At 43.2% G+C, this 17,614-nt stretch overlaps 1 protein-coding gene across 4 annotated transcripts; it reads left to right on the top strand.

Annotated features, from left to right (window-relative positions):
* LOC110528844 (insulin-like growth factor-binding protein 2-A) lies at positions 1-17,236 on the top strand. Of its 4 annotated transcripts, none has more exons than XR_002474308.3 (5): positions 14-572; positions 12,356-12,534; positions 14,872-15,012; positions 15,986-16,216; positions 16,468-17,236. XR_002474308.3 is itself a non-coding variant. In XM_021611002.3 (4 exons), exons 1-4 carry the CDS (start codon positions 185-187, stop codon positions 16,142-16,144), a joined length of 867 nt encoding a protein of 288 aa, XP_021466677.3. In that variant the 5' UTR covers positions 1-184; the 3' UTR covers positions 16,145-17,236. The 4 variants fall into 4 exon arrangements, 1 of the variants encoding a protein (XP_021466677.3); XR_016497024.1 differs by having other exon boundaries at positions 61-572; positions 14,872-15,899; XM_021611002.3 differs by having other exon boundaries at positions 1-572; positions 15,986-17,236.
* The last annotated feature ends 378 nt before the right edge of the window (positions 17,237-17,614 follow it).

The raw sequence follows: 17,614 nt of genomic DNA, 5'->3' as shown, positions 1-17,614 counted from the left end.
ATAGCACAAAATTGCCTGTTGGGGTTTGCCTGTTGGGGCTGCTCTTCCATACGCACCACTGGTCTGACGAGCTGTCAATTAATCTGCGGTTGGTAGGACCCTGCAGAACTCAACCCATCCGCTGGCTTCACCTGTTCGCATGCACAGTTATTTTACCTGGAGTTGCGTTCCATCGCCTCACTAAATGACAAGACGTTCCACACCGAGGATGATATCGTATTCAGGCTGCAGCTTGCTGCTGCTGTCGGTGGCTTTCGTGGGAACTTCTTTCGCGGAGATGGTCTTCCGTTGCCCGAGTTGCACCGCCGAACGTCAGGCTGCGTGCCCGAAGCTTACCGAGACCTGTGCAGAGATAGTGCGCGAACCGGGCTGCGGTTGCTGCCCGGTGTGCGCCCGGCACGAGGGCGAGTTATGCGGCGTGTACACCCCGAGATGCTCCAGCGGACTCCGGTGTTACCCGAAGCCGGACTCCGATCTGCCTCTCGAGCAGCTGGTCCAGGGGCTGGGGCTGTGCGGACACAAAGTGGTCACCGAGCCCACGGGGAGCCAGGAGCACCCGGAGCAACTTAGCGGTCAGTTTCAACAAGCTTGATACATTTACAGTGTTATAATGGAACAGAGAGGAAGTTTGGGAAGTATAATCATTAGTATGCGTTAATCTGTAATTGCTCTGTCATTGGGATGGTTTACAGCCCTTAGCGTGGACCGTATTGTGATTTATTTAATTCGCAGCAGTCTAAACTAATGATTTTGGCGTCCATTTACTCATAGAAACATTGAAACTGTAATTAACCCGCTCTAAAACGCCTATTTATTTGAATGATTTGTTATTACACAGGTATAACACTTTTATAACACAATTTTATCAAGGTAATTTTGCCTTTAATATGTACCGAATTGAACTGCAAATGCTCTAAGCCGATATTTGGCTTTGGGCTATATGTCCTAATCACAAATGAAAGAAACGTATGCAGGTAGTATCATCCATCAGTCTCCAACAACAACCAGAACTACACTGGACTAGTTTGACTTATTGACCTCCATGTGTTGACTTATTGGGCCCTTGCTGGAATCCAATAGACTCCCTTACCTATCAATATTATTCCTGTATAACATACACTGTATAAGCAAGCCTATACTGTAAGACTTACTGTATGCTTGATTATACCCTGAAATAACATTCCCAGCTTGTGTTTTACACAGAAATCCCAAAACATTCCTATTGAATTGGATAACATGAGAGAGGAGAGAGAAGTAAAATAATGCCACATTGATTGGAAATTTGGACTTTGTACTTTGACCCCAACCACTGTCAACTAGTCATGGAGTGTTTGTTGAAGCTCGTTCAGTATGGTGTGATTTCTAATAAACCTAATGTCAATGTCCCCATCTGCCAAATGTAACATTAGATTAGATTATGAAGGAGAACCTGTGATTCCTGAAAAGTTTAAATGGATTAGGGCCAGGTCACCACAGACAGTAGCACTAGAAATGCACGTGGAGTAACCTACACTTGCACATGTAGCCAGAGATAAGTTGGGTCTTAGGAGGTAGTGGTGTTCTAATACTATTTCTATGGTGGAACTCTTCCTGAAATAGCTACTTGCTGTCTGCTTTGCTACAGCCAGATGCCACAGTCCTAGCCTACAGTACAGTGAATTGCCATGACGCCATCCTATTTTTCTCTGCTCAAACTGTTTCTCTTCTACTCTGACTGTTTCTATGTATTCACAGCCTGGCATGTAAGGGATGGGTTACACCTTGGTTACACTGTACTATTATGTACACATGGATTACACAGTACTATTATGTACACCTGGGTTACGCAGTACTATTATGTACACATGGATTACACAGTACTATTATGTTTACCTGGGTTATACAGTACTATTATGTACACCTGGGTTACACAGTACTATTATATTCACCTGAGTTACACAGTACTATTCTGTACACCTGGGTTACACAGTACTATAATGTACATGTAGTGGCCTCCTTTCCTCTTTACCATAGCCACTGCCCAAGCCTGAAGCAGGGTTGTTTGGTACGCATACAGTCCACACTCAAGGTTTCCAAACGGCCAAACATTCAATGACATCCAGGGAAATGGTGCAACAAAAAGTTTTATTCTTCTTATATCTAACAAAGAAATGATTCTCCAATCAACTTAAAGCATAGAATACTTGATATGGAAAATACATAACATGACCTGTCTGTATGTTCAAAAAACTATACCGCTCCTGCATCTAGCAAGGACTCCCTCCCCCGAAGGCCCAACTTCCTGCCTTTATCCTAACACACTTACCACAATACAATGAATGGGCAAGAGGGGGGGCCAAAAACTGAATTACACTAACAAATGAATATATCTCAATCAGGTAAATATAAATCATAAAGGTACGTACCTAATATTTCATCATGTACATTAATATTTAATATATTTACACAAATATACATGGAGCTCCGTATGTTCAGTCTTTTATACAATTATGTCCAAATCGGCTCTAACAGTACACATGAGTTACACAGTACTATTATGTACACCTGGGTTACACAGTACTATTATGTACACATAGGTTACACAGTACTATAATGTACACATGGATTACACAGTACTGTTATGTTTACCTTGGTTACACTGTACTAGTATGTACACCTGGGTTACACAGTAATATAATATACACCTGGGTTACACAGTACTATAATGTACACCTGGGTTACACAGTACTATAATGTACACATGGATTACACAGTTATGTTATGTTTACCTTGGTTACACAGTACTATAATGTACACCTGGGTTACACAGTACTATAATGTACACCTGAGTTACACTGTACTATAATGTACACCTGGGTTACACAGTACTATAATGTACACCTGGGTTACACAGTACTATAATGTACACCTGGGTTACGCAGTACTATAATGTACACCTGGGTTACACAGTACTTTTATGTACACCTGGGTTACACAGTACTATTATGTAACCCTGGGTTACACAGTACTATTATGTACACCTGGGTAACACAGTACTATTATGTACACCTGGGTTATACAGTTTTATAATGTACTTCAGACAGAATTCACAGTATGTTACCTGTAAAAAAAATGAGGCAATGTTTATATGACTCCCTTTCAAACAGTCCCTTATTAACCACTTTCTTGCAGGTTTAAGCATCCCAGTATACAGAGTGATATAAACTTCTGGACACAATCTGGTGTGTCCACGAGATTATGCAAAAAGCAACCCCGGTTACACACGTTTCCTACACATTTTCAATGTCTAAATAGGCCGACGTGCGAAACCACAATCTATGACAAGTCAGGCCATAGTAGCCTAGCTACATCACATTTCCTGCTTGTTGAAACAGAGTAAACCTTGGGATAATTAATAGCAGTAACACTTCACTTTAATTAAGGGCTTGTTTAATAAAGGGCTTGTGTAATAAAGGGCTTGTTTAATTAAGGGCTTGTTTAATAAAGGGCTTGTTTAATTAAGGGCTTGTTTAATTAAGGGCTTGTTTAATTAAGGGCTTGTTTAATAAAGGGCTTGTTTAATAAAGGGCTTGTTTAATAAAGGGCTGGTTTAGTAAAGGGCTTGTTTAATAAAGGGCTTGTTTAATAAAGGACTTGTGTAATAAAGGGCTTGCTTAATAAAGGGCTTGTTTAATAAAGGGCGTGTGTACTAAAGGGCTTGTTTAATTAAGGGCTTGTGTACTAAAGGGCTTGTTTAATTAAGGGCTTGTGTACTAAAGGGCTTGCTTAATAAAGGGCTTGTTTAATAAAGGGCTTGTGTACTAAAGGGCTTGTTAAATTAAGGGCTTGTGCACAAAAGGGCTTGCTTAATAAAGGGCTTGTTTAATAAAGGGCTTGTGTACTAAAGGGCTTGTTTAATTAAGGGCTTGTGTACTAAAGGGCTTGCTTAATAAAGGGCTTGTTTAATAAAGGGCTTGTGTACTAAAGGGCTTGTTTAATTAAGGGCTTGTGTACTAAAGGGCTTGCTTAATAAAGGGCTTGTTTAATAAAGGGCTTGCTTAATAAAGGGCTTGCTTAATAAAGGGCTTGTGTACTAAAGGGCTTGTTTAATTAAGGTCTTGTGTAATAAAGGGCTTGCTTAATAAAGGGCTTGCTTACTAAAGGGCTTGTTTAATTAAGGGCTTGTGTACTAAAGGGCTTGCTTAATAAAGGGCTTGTTTAATTAAGGGCTTGTGTACTAAAGGGCTTGCTTAATAAAGGGCTTGTTTAATAAAGGGCTTGTGTACTAAAGGGCTTGTGTAATAAAGGGCTTGTGTAATTAAGGGCTTGCTTAATAAAGGGCTTGCTTAATAAAGGGCTTGTGTACTAAAGGACTTGTTTAATAAAGGGCTTGCTTAATAAAGGGCTTGTGTACTAAAGGGCTTGTTTAATAAAGGGCTTGTTTAATTAAGGGCTTGTGTACTAAAGGGCTTGTTTAATAAAGGGCTTGTGTACTAAAGGGCTTGTGTACTAAAGGGCTTGTGTAATAAAGGGCTTGCTTAATAAAGGGCTTGCTTAATAAAGGGCTTGTGTACTAAAGGACTTGTTTAATAAAGGGCTTGCTTAATAAAGGGCTTGTGTACTAAAGGGCTTGTTTAATAAAGGGCTTGTTTAATTAAGGGCTTGTGTACTAAAGGGCTTGTTTAATAAAGGGCTTGTTTAATTAAGGGCTTGTGTACTAAAGGGCTTGTTTAATGAAGGGCTTGTGTACTAAAGGGCTTGTTTAATTAAGGGCTTGTTTAATAAATGGCTTGTTTAATTAAGGGCTTGTGTACTAAAGGGCTTGTTTAATAAAGGGCTTGTTTAATTAAGGGCTTGTGTACTAAAGGGCTTGTTTAATTAAGGGCTTGTGTACTAAAGGGCTTGTTTAATAAAGGGCTTGTGTACTAAAGGGCTTGTTTAATTAAGGGCTTGTTTAATAAAGGGCTTGTTTAATTAAGGGCTTGTGTACTAAAGGGCTTGTTTAATAAAGGGCTTGTTTAATTAAGGGCTTGTGTACTAAAGGGCTTGTTTAATAAAGGGCTTGTGTACTAAAGGGCTTGTTTAATAAAGGGCTTGTGTACTAAAGGGCTTGTTTAATTAAGGGCTTGTTTAATAAAGGGCTTGTGTACTAAAGGGCTTGTTTAATAAAGGGCTTGTTTAATAAGGAGTTTGTGAGGAGTTTATAGGATCAGTTTATAATTCAAAGTAAAAAAGCATTGGTTAACAGTCACATCCGCTCATGTATCAAAAGAATCATCTCTTAATTTACCTGTCTTTCTCATCTGGCAGAACACACGTAATACACACATACGCAATGAGTTGTCGCATAAAGCTTACTTCTTACTGTTATTATGTGAACACATGTTATAACCAAGGAAAACGTGTTCTGCATTCTCCAAGATTGGATCACTGGGAATCGCAGAGCACCCTATATGCATTCCTTCATGCTACTCATCTCATGCTATACAGGCCTTAATGCATGACTGGCATGTAGCCTTTCATCCATGGAAGACGTGATATGAAAACCCTCCTCAGTGTCTGTGGTGCACCCCGTGTCTCCTCCTTACCTGAACCCTGTGGTGGATGGGCATCTTTATTAGCCCACCAGCCTACGCCTAGACAGTAGCCCCTCATTGTCAATATCAAGTGGTACAGCTACAGTCGGTTTACTGTGACGCGTCAGAGAAGGATGTAAATAGAGACGTTGGGGCGAGATTGATTCCACAACCGGCAGACGGGGAGTATATCATATTATTACGTAAAGACACGTCGTAGTCAATAATACATCACGCGAATACAAAGACATACTATTAAAAATATATATTTAAGAGAAGGGTAGCGTCCCAAAGGGTTCCCTATAATGGGCCCTGGTCAAAAGTAGTACACTCCTTTGCAAAAGAGACCCTGCTAAAATAAAGGTTAACTTAATAGGGTGCTATTTGAGACACACCAAGGTTCATCACTCATCCTCCCATCAGGATCACATCGTTGGGCTGCCACTTATCCAACAGAGGGAGGGTTACCCCACCCACAACCCCACACACAACCCCACCCACAAAAGACCAACAAAAAAACCTCAAAGCTTTACAAGGAAAACAGATCCTGACCATCTGGCTGCAACTGGGCGGTGGAATAACACGGCTCCCTAACGAGGGGTATTCATCTGTACCTGCATGGGTCCACTGCCGGGGTGCCCAGCCCCCTAGATGGTGCCCGCAGGCCCGAAATAGCCCCTGATAATCCCTCCTGCTTCTCTAAAACACAGGCTTCACTGCCATCCACCCCTGGGGCTGCAACTTCACCCGAAGCCATGCTAAGAATCTCAGCGTGCCTCAGACTCGTTCCAGAATAAACCTGCTCCCTTTCTCTTTCTCTCTCACTCTGTTTTTCTCTCCCTCTCCCTTTCATTCTTTCTCTCTCTCTCTCTCTCTCTCTCTCTCTCTCTCTCTCTCTCTCTCTCTCTCTCTCCCCCTTCCTTTCTCTCTCTCTCTCTCTCTCTCTCTCTCTCTCTCTCTCTCTCTCTCTCCCTTTCTTTCTTTCTTTCTCTCGCTGGCTCCCTCCCTCCCTCCTTCCACTCCCTCCCTCCCTCCCTCCCTCTCTCTCTTCAGTGCTTGGAGAAAACACAAGCTATGTCTGAAATGTTACTGAGCTGAGTGGGGTTGGAAGGGGACCTGTGAAAGGGCTTTGCAGGGGATAGGGCTGGCTTCGACAGATGGTTTGATGTTTCTTCACCGAAGATAATGGAGTTGAAGGAGATTTAAGTGCTGGGTATGTGTGTACAGAAGGAGGCCAATGCATTTGGCTGCTGCAATCACCCAAGATCTGTTCATGGCTAGCCCGATGGCTGCAGGCAGAGCTCTTGTCTTAGGAATTGATCCTGGTGGTTTGTGTATCAAGGCCAGTTGACTTGTTACATTGGTGCCATGACTTGGATCACATGTCTGGTGTAGGGTTGCAAAATTCATTTTCATCTTTCAATAAATTCCCTGGTTTTCCAGAAATCCTGGTTGGAGGATTCTGGATATCCTGATTATTCCCCCCTGACTCCGGGGGAGCCTCCAACCGGGATTTCGGGCAAACCAGAGAATTTATTGAAAGTCACGGAAATGCAACCCTAATCTGGTGTCCTATCATCTCTGTTAATAAAGGAGATATGGATATGTTCACTCTTCAAAGTTAATCTGGACTTTTCAGACCTCAAAAATGGTCTAATGTCAAGGTCACATCTACAAGCCTCAATCCCAAAGGAATGGGAAAGATGGGCACCATCTCTCTCCCCTCTCTCTCTATTCTCTGTATGTGTGTGCTGTAATTGTCCGTGCTGCCCTGCAGGTTTGATGGGCTCTGGCTTGCCTCCGTCTCCTTGTCTCTCTGTCCTCCTGAGCCAGGTGTGTGTGTCCCAAATGGCAAAATACTCCCTTTTCCCTATATAGTGCACTACTGTAAACCAGAGTCACATAGGGATACAGTGTTGTTTGGGACGCATCCAGAGTCCCAGGTTTAGCCTGCAGTCAGTCAGTTCAGGGGTGGATAGATGCCTGGCTGGGTGCAGCCAGTGTCTACGTGTCAGGACCTGCCCAGCCCCAGCTAGCTTCACGCTGTGGAGGAGCCTCTCGGGCCAGATAGCCTGGCTGTGAGGTAAACACACTTGCTCTGTGCTGACTGTGTGATTCTAGGAGGAGAGTCCTAGCAGGCCTTGTAAAGGATAATGGGAAGCAGTTATGGAGCTGGCTCTTTTTAACTACAGCTCCCCAAAGTGCTTTACTGTACAGTCGTGGCCAAAAGTTTTGAGAATGACACAAATATTAATTTTCACAAAGTTTGCTGCGTCATTGTCTTTAGATATTTTTGTCAGATGTTACTATGGAACACTGAAGTATAATTACAAGCATTTCATATGTGTCAAAGGCTTTTATTGACAATTACATTAAGTTGATGCAAAGAGTCAATATTTGCATTGTTGACCCTTCTTTTTCAAGACCTCTGCATGCTGTCAATTAACGTCTGGGCCACATCCTGACTGATGGCAGCCCATTCTTGCATAATCAATGCTTGGAGTTTGTGGGTTTTTGAATTTGTGGGTTTTTGTTTGTCCACCCGCCTCTTGAGGATTGACCACAAGTTCTCAATGGGATTAAGGTCTGGGGAGTTTCCTGGCCATGGACCCAAAATATCAAAGTTTTGTTCCTCAAGCAACTTAGTTATCACACTTGCTCTGTGCTGACTGTGTGATTCTAGGAGGAGAGTCCTAGCAGGCCTTGTAAAGGATAATGGGAAGCAGTTATGGAGCTGGCTCTTTTTAACTACAGCTCCCCAAAGTGCTTTACTGTACAGTCGTGGCCAAAGGTTTTGAGAATGACACAAACATTATGGCAAGGTGCTCCATCATGCTGGAAAAGGCATTGTTCGTCACTAAACTGTTCCTGGATGGTTGGAAGAAGTTGCTCTCGGAGGAATGTGTTGGTACCATTCTTTAATCATGGCTGTGTTCTTAGGCAATATTTTGAGTGAGCCCACTCCCTTGGCTGAGAAGCAACCCCACACATGAATGGTCTCAGGATGCTTTACTGTTGTCATGACACAGGACTGATGGTAGCGCTCACCTTGTCTTCTCCTGACAAGCTTTTTTCCGGATGCCCTAAACAATCAGAAAGGGGATTCATCAGAGAAAATGACTTTACCCCAATCCTCAGCAGTCCAATCCCTGTACCTTTTGTAGAATATCAGTCTGTCCCTGATGTTTTTCCTGGAGAGAAGTGGCTTCTTTGCTGCCCTTCCTGACACCAGGCCATCCTCCAAAAGTATTCGCCTCACTGTGCGTGCAGATGCACTCACACCTGCCTGCTGCCATTCCTGAGCAAGCTCTGTACTGGTGGTGCCCCGATTCCGCAGCTGAATCAACTTTAGGAGACGGTCCTGGCGCTTACTGGACTTTCTTTTCTTGAAGTTCTTGATGATCCGATAAATGGTTGATTAAAGTGCAATCTTACTGGCAGCAATATCCTTGCCTGTGAAGCCCTTTTTGTGCAAAGCAATGATGACGGCACGTGTTTCCTTGAAGGTAACCATGGTTGACAGAGGAAGAACAATGATTCCAAGCACCACCCACCTTTTGAAGCTTACAGTCTGTTATTCGAACTCCATCAGCATGACAAAGTGATCTCCAGCCTTGTCCTTGTCAACACTCACACCTGTGTTAACGAGAGAATTACTGACATGATGTCAGCTGTTCCTTTTGTGGCAGGGCTGAAATGCAGTGGAAATGTTTTTTGGGGATTCAGTTCATTGGCATGGCAAAGAGGGACTTTGGAAATAATTGTAATTAATCTGATAACATTCTGGAGTATATGCAAATTGCCATCATACAATCTGATGCAGCAGACTTTGTGAAAATGTATATTTGTGTCATTCTAAAAACCTTTGGCCACGACTGTACAGTCAATTGTGAAGGTGATACGTAAACATAAACACGGGGAAATACAGTATCATTATCACTATGCTGGCCCTAGAGTGAGGTAATATTCATTTATTACACAATAAGTCACATTGAGATTAAAGGGGATAATTAAAGGGATCATTTGAACCATGAATGTGTGTTGGTTTGACCTATCCAGTCTCCCCTTCTCCATCCATGGGCCATCTGCTCAGTTGACTAGAGTCTAGACTGTCAGACATGAACCTTCTCTCCTTTGTGCTGTTCTTGGAATTTGACAAACATCAGCTATTAAAAAAGCAAGGAAGCCATTCATCCCTTTTGTCTGCTGTATTAATTCAAGCAGTGGACCGAAGAACAAAGTAAAAACAATGGAGCTGCAGCTCTGTTGACGTTGCAAAACCCAGGCCCACCTCTGTGGATCGGTGGAACAGAGTGTACTGCAGGAACGGGGCCCCCTTAGAGTGGGGTCCTGACCCTGTCCGTGTGTGTCTCTGTGTGTCTCTGTGTCTCTGTGTGTCTCTGTGTGTCTCTCTGTGTGTGTGTGTGTGTGTGTGTGTGTGTGTGTGTGTGTGTGTGTGTGTGTGTGTGTGTGTGTGTGTGTGTGTGTGTGTGTTTGGTATTTAATAGACTCAGACCTTCTCAGGTTTCCTCCGTGAAGCTGGAATCAGTATATTACAGTTGGAGACAGTTGGGATTATCTAATATATGAAAACAACTTAATTTGTGTGTGTCTGTGTGTGTGTGTGTTTAGGAATGTATAAGTGTGTGTGTGTGTGTGTGTGTGTGTGTGTGTGTGTGTGTGTGTGTGTGTGTGTGTGTGTGTGTGTGTGTTTTTGTGCATGTCTCACACCTGATTCCAGTTGACTTCTGCCCTCTGTTCTGCAAAGGACACTGAGAGCACAAAGAGTTTCATGAGGAGAGCTGAAGTTAGATGTTTAGATCTGATAGTTTCATGAGGAGAGCTGAAGTTAGATCCGATAGTTTCTTGAGGACAGATGAAGTTAGATCCGATTGTTTCATGAGGAGAGCTGAAGTTAGATCTGATAGTTTTATGAGGAGAGCTGAAGTTAGATCTGATAGTTTCATGAGGAGAGCTGAAGTTAGATCTGATAGTTTCATGAGGAGAGATGAAGTTAGATCTGATAGTTTCATGAGGAGAGATGAAGTTAGATGTTTAGATCTGATAGTTTCATGAGGAGAGATGAAGTTAGATGTTTAGATCTGATCCTCTCAGGAGCTGAAGTTAGATCTGTCACTGTTGTGTCGTCAGCAAACTTAATGATTGTGTTAAATTCGTGCTTGACCACACAGTCGTGGGTGAACAGGGAGTACAGGCGGGGACTAAGCACGCACCCCTGAGGGGCCCCAGTGTTGAGGATCAGCGTGGCAGTGTTGTTGCCTACCCTTACCACCTGGGGGCGGCCCGCCAGAAAGTCCAGGATCCAGTTGCAGAGGGAGGGGATTAGTCCCAGGGTCCTTGTCTTAGTGATGAGCTTTGTGGGCACTATGGTGTTGAGCGCTGACATAGGTGTTCCTTTTGTCCAGGTGGGAAAGGAAGTGTGGAGTGCGATTAAGATTGCATCATCTGTGGATCTGTTGAAGTGGTATGCAAATTGGAGTGATCTAGGGTTTCTGGCATGATGGTGTTGATGTGAGCCATGACCAGCCTTTCAAAGCACTTCATGGCTACCGACGTGAGTGCTACAGGGCAGTAATCTTTTAGGCAGGTTACCTTCGCTATCTTAGGCACAGGGACTATGGTGGTCTGTTTGAAACATCTAGGTATTACATATTATATACCTACTGGATTGTAAACGTCAGAGGGACCCCCTTGCTCCTTCCTTGTGTAGAATACACTTCACTTAAGGGCCGGCCAACCCTGTTATATCTTATTTATAACTTATAACTTATAACCCCCTCTGTCGTTAATAGTGGTATGTCACTGGACAGCCTGACAGTACAGAGAGTTTGTAAACAATACATTACTCTGAAAGTTTATTCATCTAAGATTTCCTCAAAACAAGGACCAGCCAACTGTTTCCTCCCCCCTGCCGTTTCTGTTATTCTTCCATTTTGACGGTCCCAGAGCACTGGGAGAGCTGCTAGTGGGCCCTCAGCCACCGCTCTGTCTGTTGTCAGGAATAGCATGGACAGCTAGTGGACTCGCAGGGCCAGGCCCCCTGCATTGTTTGGTTGATGTTTAACCACACGTTATCTGGTCAAACAGCTGAGGACTTCTACCTCCCTTCCCCAGATAGTGTGGTGTGTTAGTTCTGTGTGGTTGCTGTTCAAGCTTTCGTTCTAATCAGTCAGACATGAAAAAGAGCTAGTGCCCTTTCATGACATGCCTTGACATTGGAGGTGAGGAGGACACTAGTCATATCAGGTGAAGGTGCCCCAGAATTAACAGAAAAGTGTACACAGAAAGAATCAGATGTTCACTATTGGTTCTCATTCTTGGAAGTTAAAATGGAAAAAATAAACAAATAATAATATTTCACAATATTTTTGAAAAAGATCCTAAATATTGCACCTTTAAAGATGTATCTATTTCCGCTGAAAAATTCACCATGCATGCCATTGCCAAATGTACTAAAGCCAACCTGCTGGCCCTATCATTTCTCATTTCATGAAGGAAGGTGCAGTATACTTAATCATTCACATGGTTGAGCTTTTCTGTGATGTAATGACAATATAACAACAATGTTATGACAGTGTTGTAATGAACGATCAATTGATTTAATGGAACTGGTTTCCATAGAGCTGTTTTGACTGTGTTTGTATGTATGTTTGTGTGTGTGTGTGTGTGTGTGTGCGTGTGCGTGTGCGTGTGTGTGTGTGTATGCGTGTGTGTGTGCGTATGTGCATGTGTGTGAGTCTGTGCATGCATCTGTGTCTGCGTGCGTGTCTGTCCCTCAGGGGAGGTGGTGGACCTCCTGGACACGAGCCTGACAGAGATCCCCCCGGTGAGGAAGGCCACTAAGGACAACCCATGGCTGGGGCCCAAGGAGAACGCTATGCGCCAGCACCGACAAGAGATGAAGACCAAGATGAAGAGTAACAAGCCGGAGGACCCCAAAACTCCCCGTGGCAAGCAGGTTAGTAAACACCTAGTAGTAAACAGTTAGGCTACATCACAAATAGCACCCTATTCCCTATATAAGGCACTACTTTTAACCAGGGCCCATATTAAGGGAATAGGGTGCCATTTGAGACGCTGCCTTGGTAAACCATTAGTTAGACCATTAGTGGGTCGCATCTGTTAGTAAACAGTTAGTGAACCTGGGATCATGATTAGCAGTGTCCATGTCCCTTTAGGAAGGAGTCAGTCTTAACGGAACCTAGTGCACTGCTGCCATCTTCAGGAGCAGACCTGATGGTGTCCAGCAGCTAACAATGTCTTACTGCCAATTTGGACAGTTAAGGTCAGCTTTTTCAATCGGAAAATGTAGATAAGCATTTCTATTGGACAAGAGAGCCCTGCGTTTGACAACGTTTGCCCCCATTTGAAGCGTACTGAACGTGACCATGGGGAAGGTGTAAATGTTTCACACATGACAGTACAAGACCCTACTGTTGAAAACTGTATTGTTTCCTTGAAGTCGGGCCTGGCGTCCTGTTGTAGACCGACCTAGGAAAATACTTTGGTAGTACTTTATAATAACCCCTCGGAATAAAGCATTTATAATGGATTATTAAATAGTTTATTCATCATTACGCCCACATATGTAAATGTTAGTAAGACAGGAATTCACATATTTATATTTATATTTATGAATAACTATGTCATAATAATTAACACAATCGTTCATAAGATGTTTAATATCGGTCCTTATAAACCATCTACTAATCATTAGTTAAGTGTTCTTGCGTGACCTCATTTAAAGTGAGCGCTGTTTATACTTTATAAATGCTTCGTAAATGTTCTGAGTGACCGGTGTAATTTCTCACAAAAAGATGGACATTCCAGCAGTACCTGAATAAACGGTTTACTAAACTAATATAAATGCTTTATTTCAAGATGTTATTATAAACTACTACCAGTACTAATTTTCCCACACTGAGTGATTTTCCTTGAGGATAATGATTTTGGCATTTCACGGATGCCAAGTTTAAAATAGAACCATTTGCCCCGGATATTAGAGAGTCTTGGCAACACATCAAAACCCATCAGGAGAGACTGTAAGTGCAAAGAAATGAACATTCCAATCGTTTTACTATTGATGAAGCCATAACACCTACAGAAAGAGGGCGATCAGGTGCTTTGGCAATAATCCGTGAATAGAATCAGTCATGCAAATAAAATTTACTCTCAGTTATACCTGTGAGGGAAACATTAATTTTCATGTGAATTAATAATTGTATTCTATATTTTGGTAGTGCTGTTCATTTCATTTCCTGTGGATTATTATTCCTCCGAGAATCCAGCTCTTAACCTTTGTAGATGATTTTGGAGAATGTTTTATTTCTTTTCTCAAACAGTAGTCTGAAGGTATTTCTGGGTCATTAATCATGTAGTCTCCCTAAGCCGACGGTTTGCCTCCCACTATGTATCCAATGTTCCAGCACACATGTCTGCTGACAGTACCAGCATCGGTTGGGACAAGAGGTGGAAATGGGACTCGAGCAGGAAATCAGTCCAGAGCCTTTCCGTTCATGTCCTGACAAAAACATTAGCCTACCACCGGACACAAAAATCTGTATTTTAGCTAGATATTTTCAATTAGTGTATATGGCAAGTAAGTTGTTTGCTTGTGCCATGACAGCTAACGTTAGCGTTACAAGTTTACAACGTTGTTTTTCACGAGCAGAAATCCCGTCTGCATTTTAAGCCCGTCCAAACCAAACTCGTAATATATTCTGAAGAGCACCCTGCCTGGGAATTGAGGTAGATATGTACATATAGTTAGAATGAAGCTAACAGATAGTCAACAGTAGCAGCAGCGTATGTGATAAGTCAAAAATGTTAGTGCAAAAAAGGTCAATGCCGGGTAGCTATTTGGTTAACTATTCAAATAATTATTTTGCAGTCTCATGGCTTGGGGGTAGAAGTTTAGAGTCCTGTTGGTTCCAGACTTGGTGCATCGGTTTTCTTGCCGTGCGTAGCAGAGAGAACAGTCTATGACTTGGGTGGCTGGAGTCTGACAATTTTTAGAGCCTTCCTCTGACACCGCCTGGTATAGAGGTCCTGGATGGCAGGGAGCTCGGCCCCAGTGTAATAGTCAGAGACTATTAATCATGTGAATGGTGTTGCCTGTTGCTTCAAGGTTTGAGATTTCCCAGGCTATTAATCATGGGAATGGTGTTGCCTGTTGCTCCAAGGTCTGAGATTTCCCAGGCTATTAATCATGTGAATGGTGTTGCCTGTTGCTCCAAGGTCTGAGATTTCCCAGGCTATTAATCATGTGACTGGTGTTGCCTGTTGTGTACTGTAGATTCAGTGTCAGCAGGAGCTGGACCAGGTGCTGGAGAGGATATCTAAGATGCCCTTCAGAGATAACCGAGGCCCACTGGAAGACCTGTATGTCCTGCACATCCCCAACTGTGACAAGAGGGGGCAGTATAACCTCAAACAGGTGACTACACCCTGCACATCCCCAACTGTGACAAGAGGGGGCAGTATAACCTCGAACAGGTGACTACACTCTGCACATCCCCAACTGTGACAAGAGGGGGCAGTATAACCTCAAACAGGTGACTACACCCTGCACATGCCCAACTGTGACAAGAGGGGGCAGTATAACCTCAAACAGGTGACTACACCCTGCACATCCCCAACTGTGACAAGAGGAGGCAGTATAACCTCAAACAGGTGACTACACCCTGCACATCCCCAACTGTGACAATATGGGGCAGTATAACCTCAAACAGGTGACTACACCCTGCACATCCCCAACTGTGACAAGAGGGGGCAGTATAACCTCAAACAGGTGACTACACCCTGCACATGCCCAACTGTGACAAGAGGGGGCAGTATAACCTCAAACAGGTGACTACACCCTGCACATCCCCAACTGTGACAAGAGGGGGCAGTGTAACCTGAAACTGGTGGCTACACCCTGCACATCCCCAACTGTGACAGAGGGGGCAGTGTAACCTGAAACAGGTGACTACACCCTACACATCTCCAACTGTGACAAGAGGGGGCAGTGTAACCTGAAACTGGTGGCTACACCCTGCACATCCCCAACTGTGACAGAGGAGGCAGTATAACCTCAAACATGTGACTACACCCTGCACATCCCCAACTGTGACAATATGGGGCAGTATAACCTCAAACAGGTGACTACACCCTGCACATCCCCAACTGTGACAAGAGGGGGCAGTGTAACCTCAAACAGGTGACTACACCCTGCACATCCCCAACTGTGACAGAGGGGGCAGTGTAACCTGAAACTGGTGGCTACACCCTGCACATCCCCAACTGTGACAAGAGGGGGCAGTGTAACCTCAAACAGAACAGGTGACTACTCACTCTTACTCCATGGCCCAGGAGCATCCACACACACACAGACACACACACAAACACATGTTCATTCTGTGTTTCAGTGTAAGATGTCTCTGCACGGCCAGAGGGGGGAGTGCTGGTGCGTCAACCCACACACCGGTCGGCCCATCCCATCAGCACCGACCGTGAGGGGAGACCCAAACTGCAGCCAGTACCTTAGAGGGCCAGAGATGGACACCCTCGCCTCAGCCCAGAAATAGTACGGCCCTGGTTCTCCCTGATCGGCCTGAGTCTTAAAACACAACAGAGGAAGCAGTACTCTAAACACTTAAGTAAGCTATCACAATGTTTGTGCGTCTGTTTCTGTTTCTGTGTATAGTTTTGTTTGGTATTAAATAAATTCTCAGCGATATCGTACAATGTATCCACCATAATGTGTCTTGGCTTGAGAACAAATTCCACTGCAAGGGCATAGGATGTGACAGGCAACAAAGATGAAACCCATTCTTCTTTGCAATTTCAAAGGAAGTCAGTGTTTAACTGGTATTTTCATTGATCTCTCTCTCTTTCCCTCCTCTCGTAGCTTTTCTGTGGTGAACAAAGTCTAATGAGAAGAATGTTTACTATGGGCTGAATTCTAACTAGAAATCTGTGTGTCCATCTCAGACTTTTGTGTAAAAATCAAGCATTGATGTCAATGGGCGATTTGCACGTAAATTCCAATTATATGCACATTTGGCAATTAGTATTCACCCCTATGGACCTCTTGTATTCAATGTATCTGTTGTAGGGTATCTAGAGAAATGTTGTCATGAAAAAAGGATTTGACTTATTTGAAAGGTGAATATGTGAATCAAAAAACAAAACGGCGAATTGACTCTTTAAGGGATTAGTGTCTTACTTACTTAGTGTCTGTATGGCTGTGTTTACACTGGTAGCCCAATTCTGATATTTTGCCACCGATTCGTCTTTTGACCAGTCAGATCAGATCTTCTGCGTGTGTAAACGCAGCCCAAGTGTCTTACTTTCTGGTGCTGGGAAGTGAACATGTCAAATGTTTGGTGGTTGTGTACTCAACTCCACCTACCGTTTGTTTGTATTACAGTGTTCTACGCCTTCAGGTTGGTAGGCTACCTAAACTATGAAACCTACCTTCTATAGCCTTTAGAATACACATACGTCTTCTATACACTGTAGGAAAACCACATAGACAAAGTCTTGTTGTTACAAACACAAATACACGTTTTAGATTTCCTCGTTAATAGGAACACACATAGAAATGTAGAATTGTTTTGTGATAAAGAACATCTTGCTATAAGATGAAGTACATGATTAAATGGATGGTAAATTCCTGTACGTTGATTGTGTATTCATTCGGGCGTATGCCCTGGTATCTTGTGTCTCATTTTCTTACTGGAGGTCTAGGTGTAGATAAGCCATCGTTTTTCACGGTACAACCCATTTCATGGTACAACCCAGTTCTAAGCTAAACCCACATGATTGCCTATGTTCAGGTGTTTCATGGCAGTTGGCAGACACTGCTTTGTATGTATGGAAATTCTTCTACGTTTCTTTATGTGGTATGGTAGCTATGGTAACTGGATCTTCTGGTAGACAATCGTTTGAAGCCAGCAGCAGGTGAGTAGGGAACTTGCATTAAGGCTTACAAATAGCGTTGCAAAATTCCGGTAACTTTCCCCAAAATTGGCAGGTTTGCCATAAATCCTCAT

Source organism: Oncorhynchus mykiss, chromosome 7 (genome assembly GCF_057628025.1).
Source record: "Oncorhynchus mykiss isolate SJ-2025 chromosome 7, ASM5762802v1, whole genome shotgun sequence".
Lineage (NCBI taxonomy): Eukaryota > Metazoa > Chordata > Actinopteri > Salmoniformes > Salmonidae > Oncorhynchus > Oncorhynchus mykiss.
This window is presented reverse-complemented; position numbering and strand designations above follow the sequence as displayed.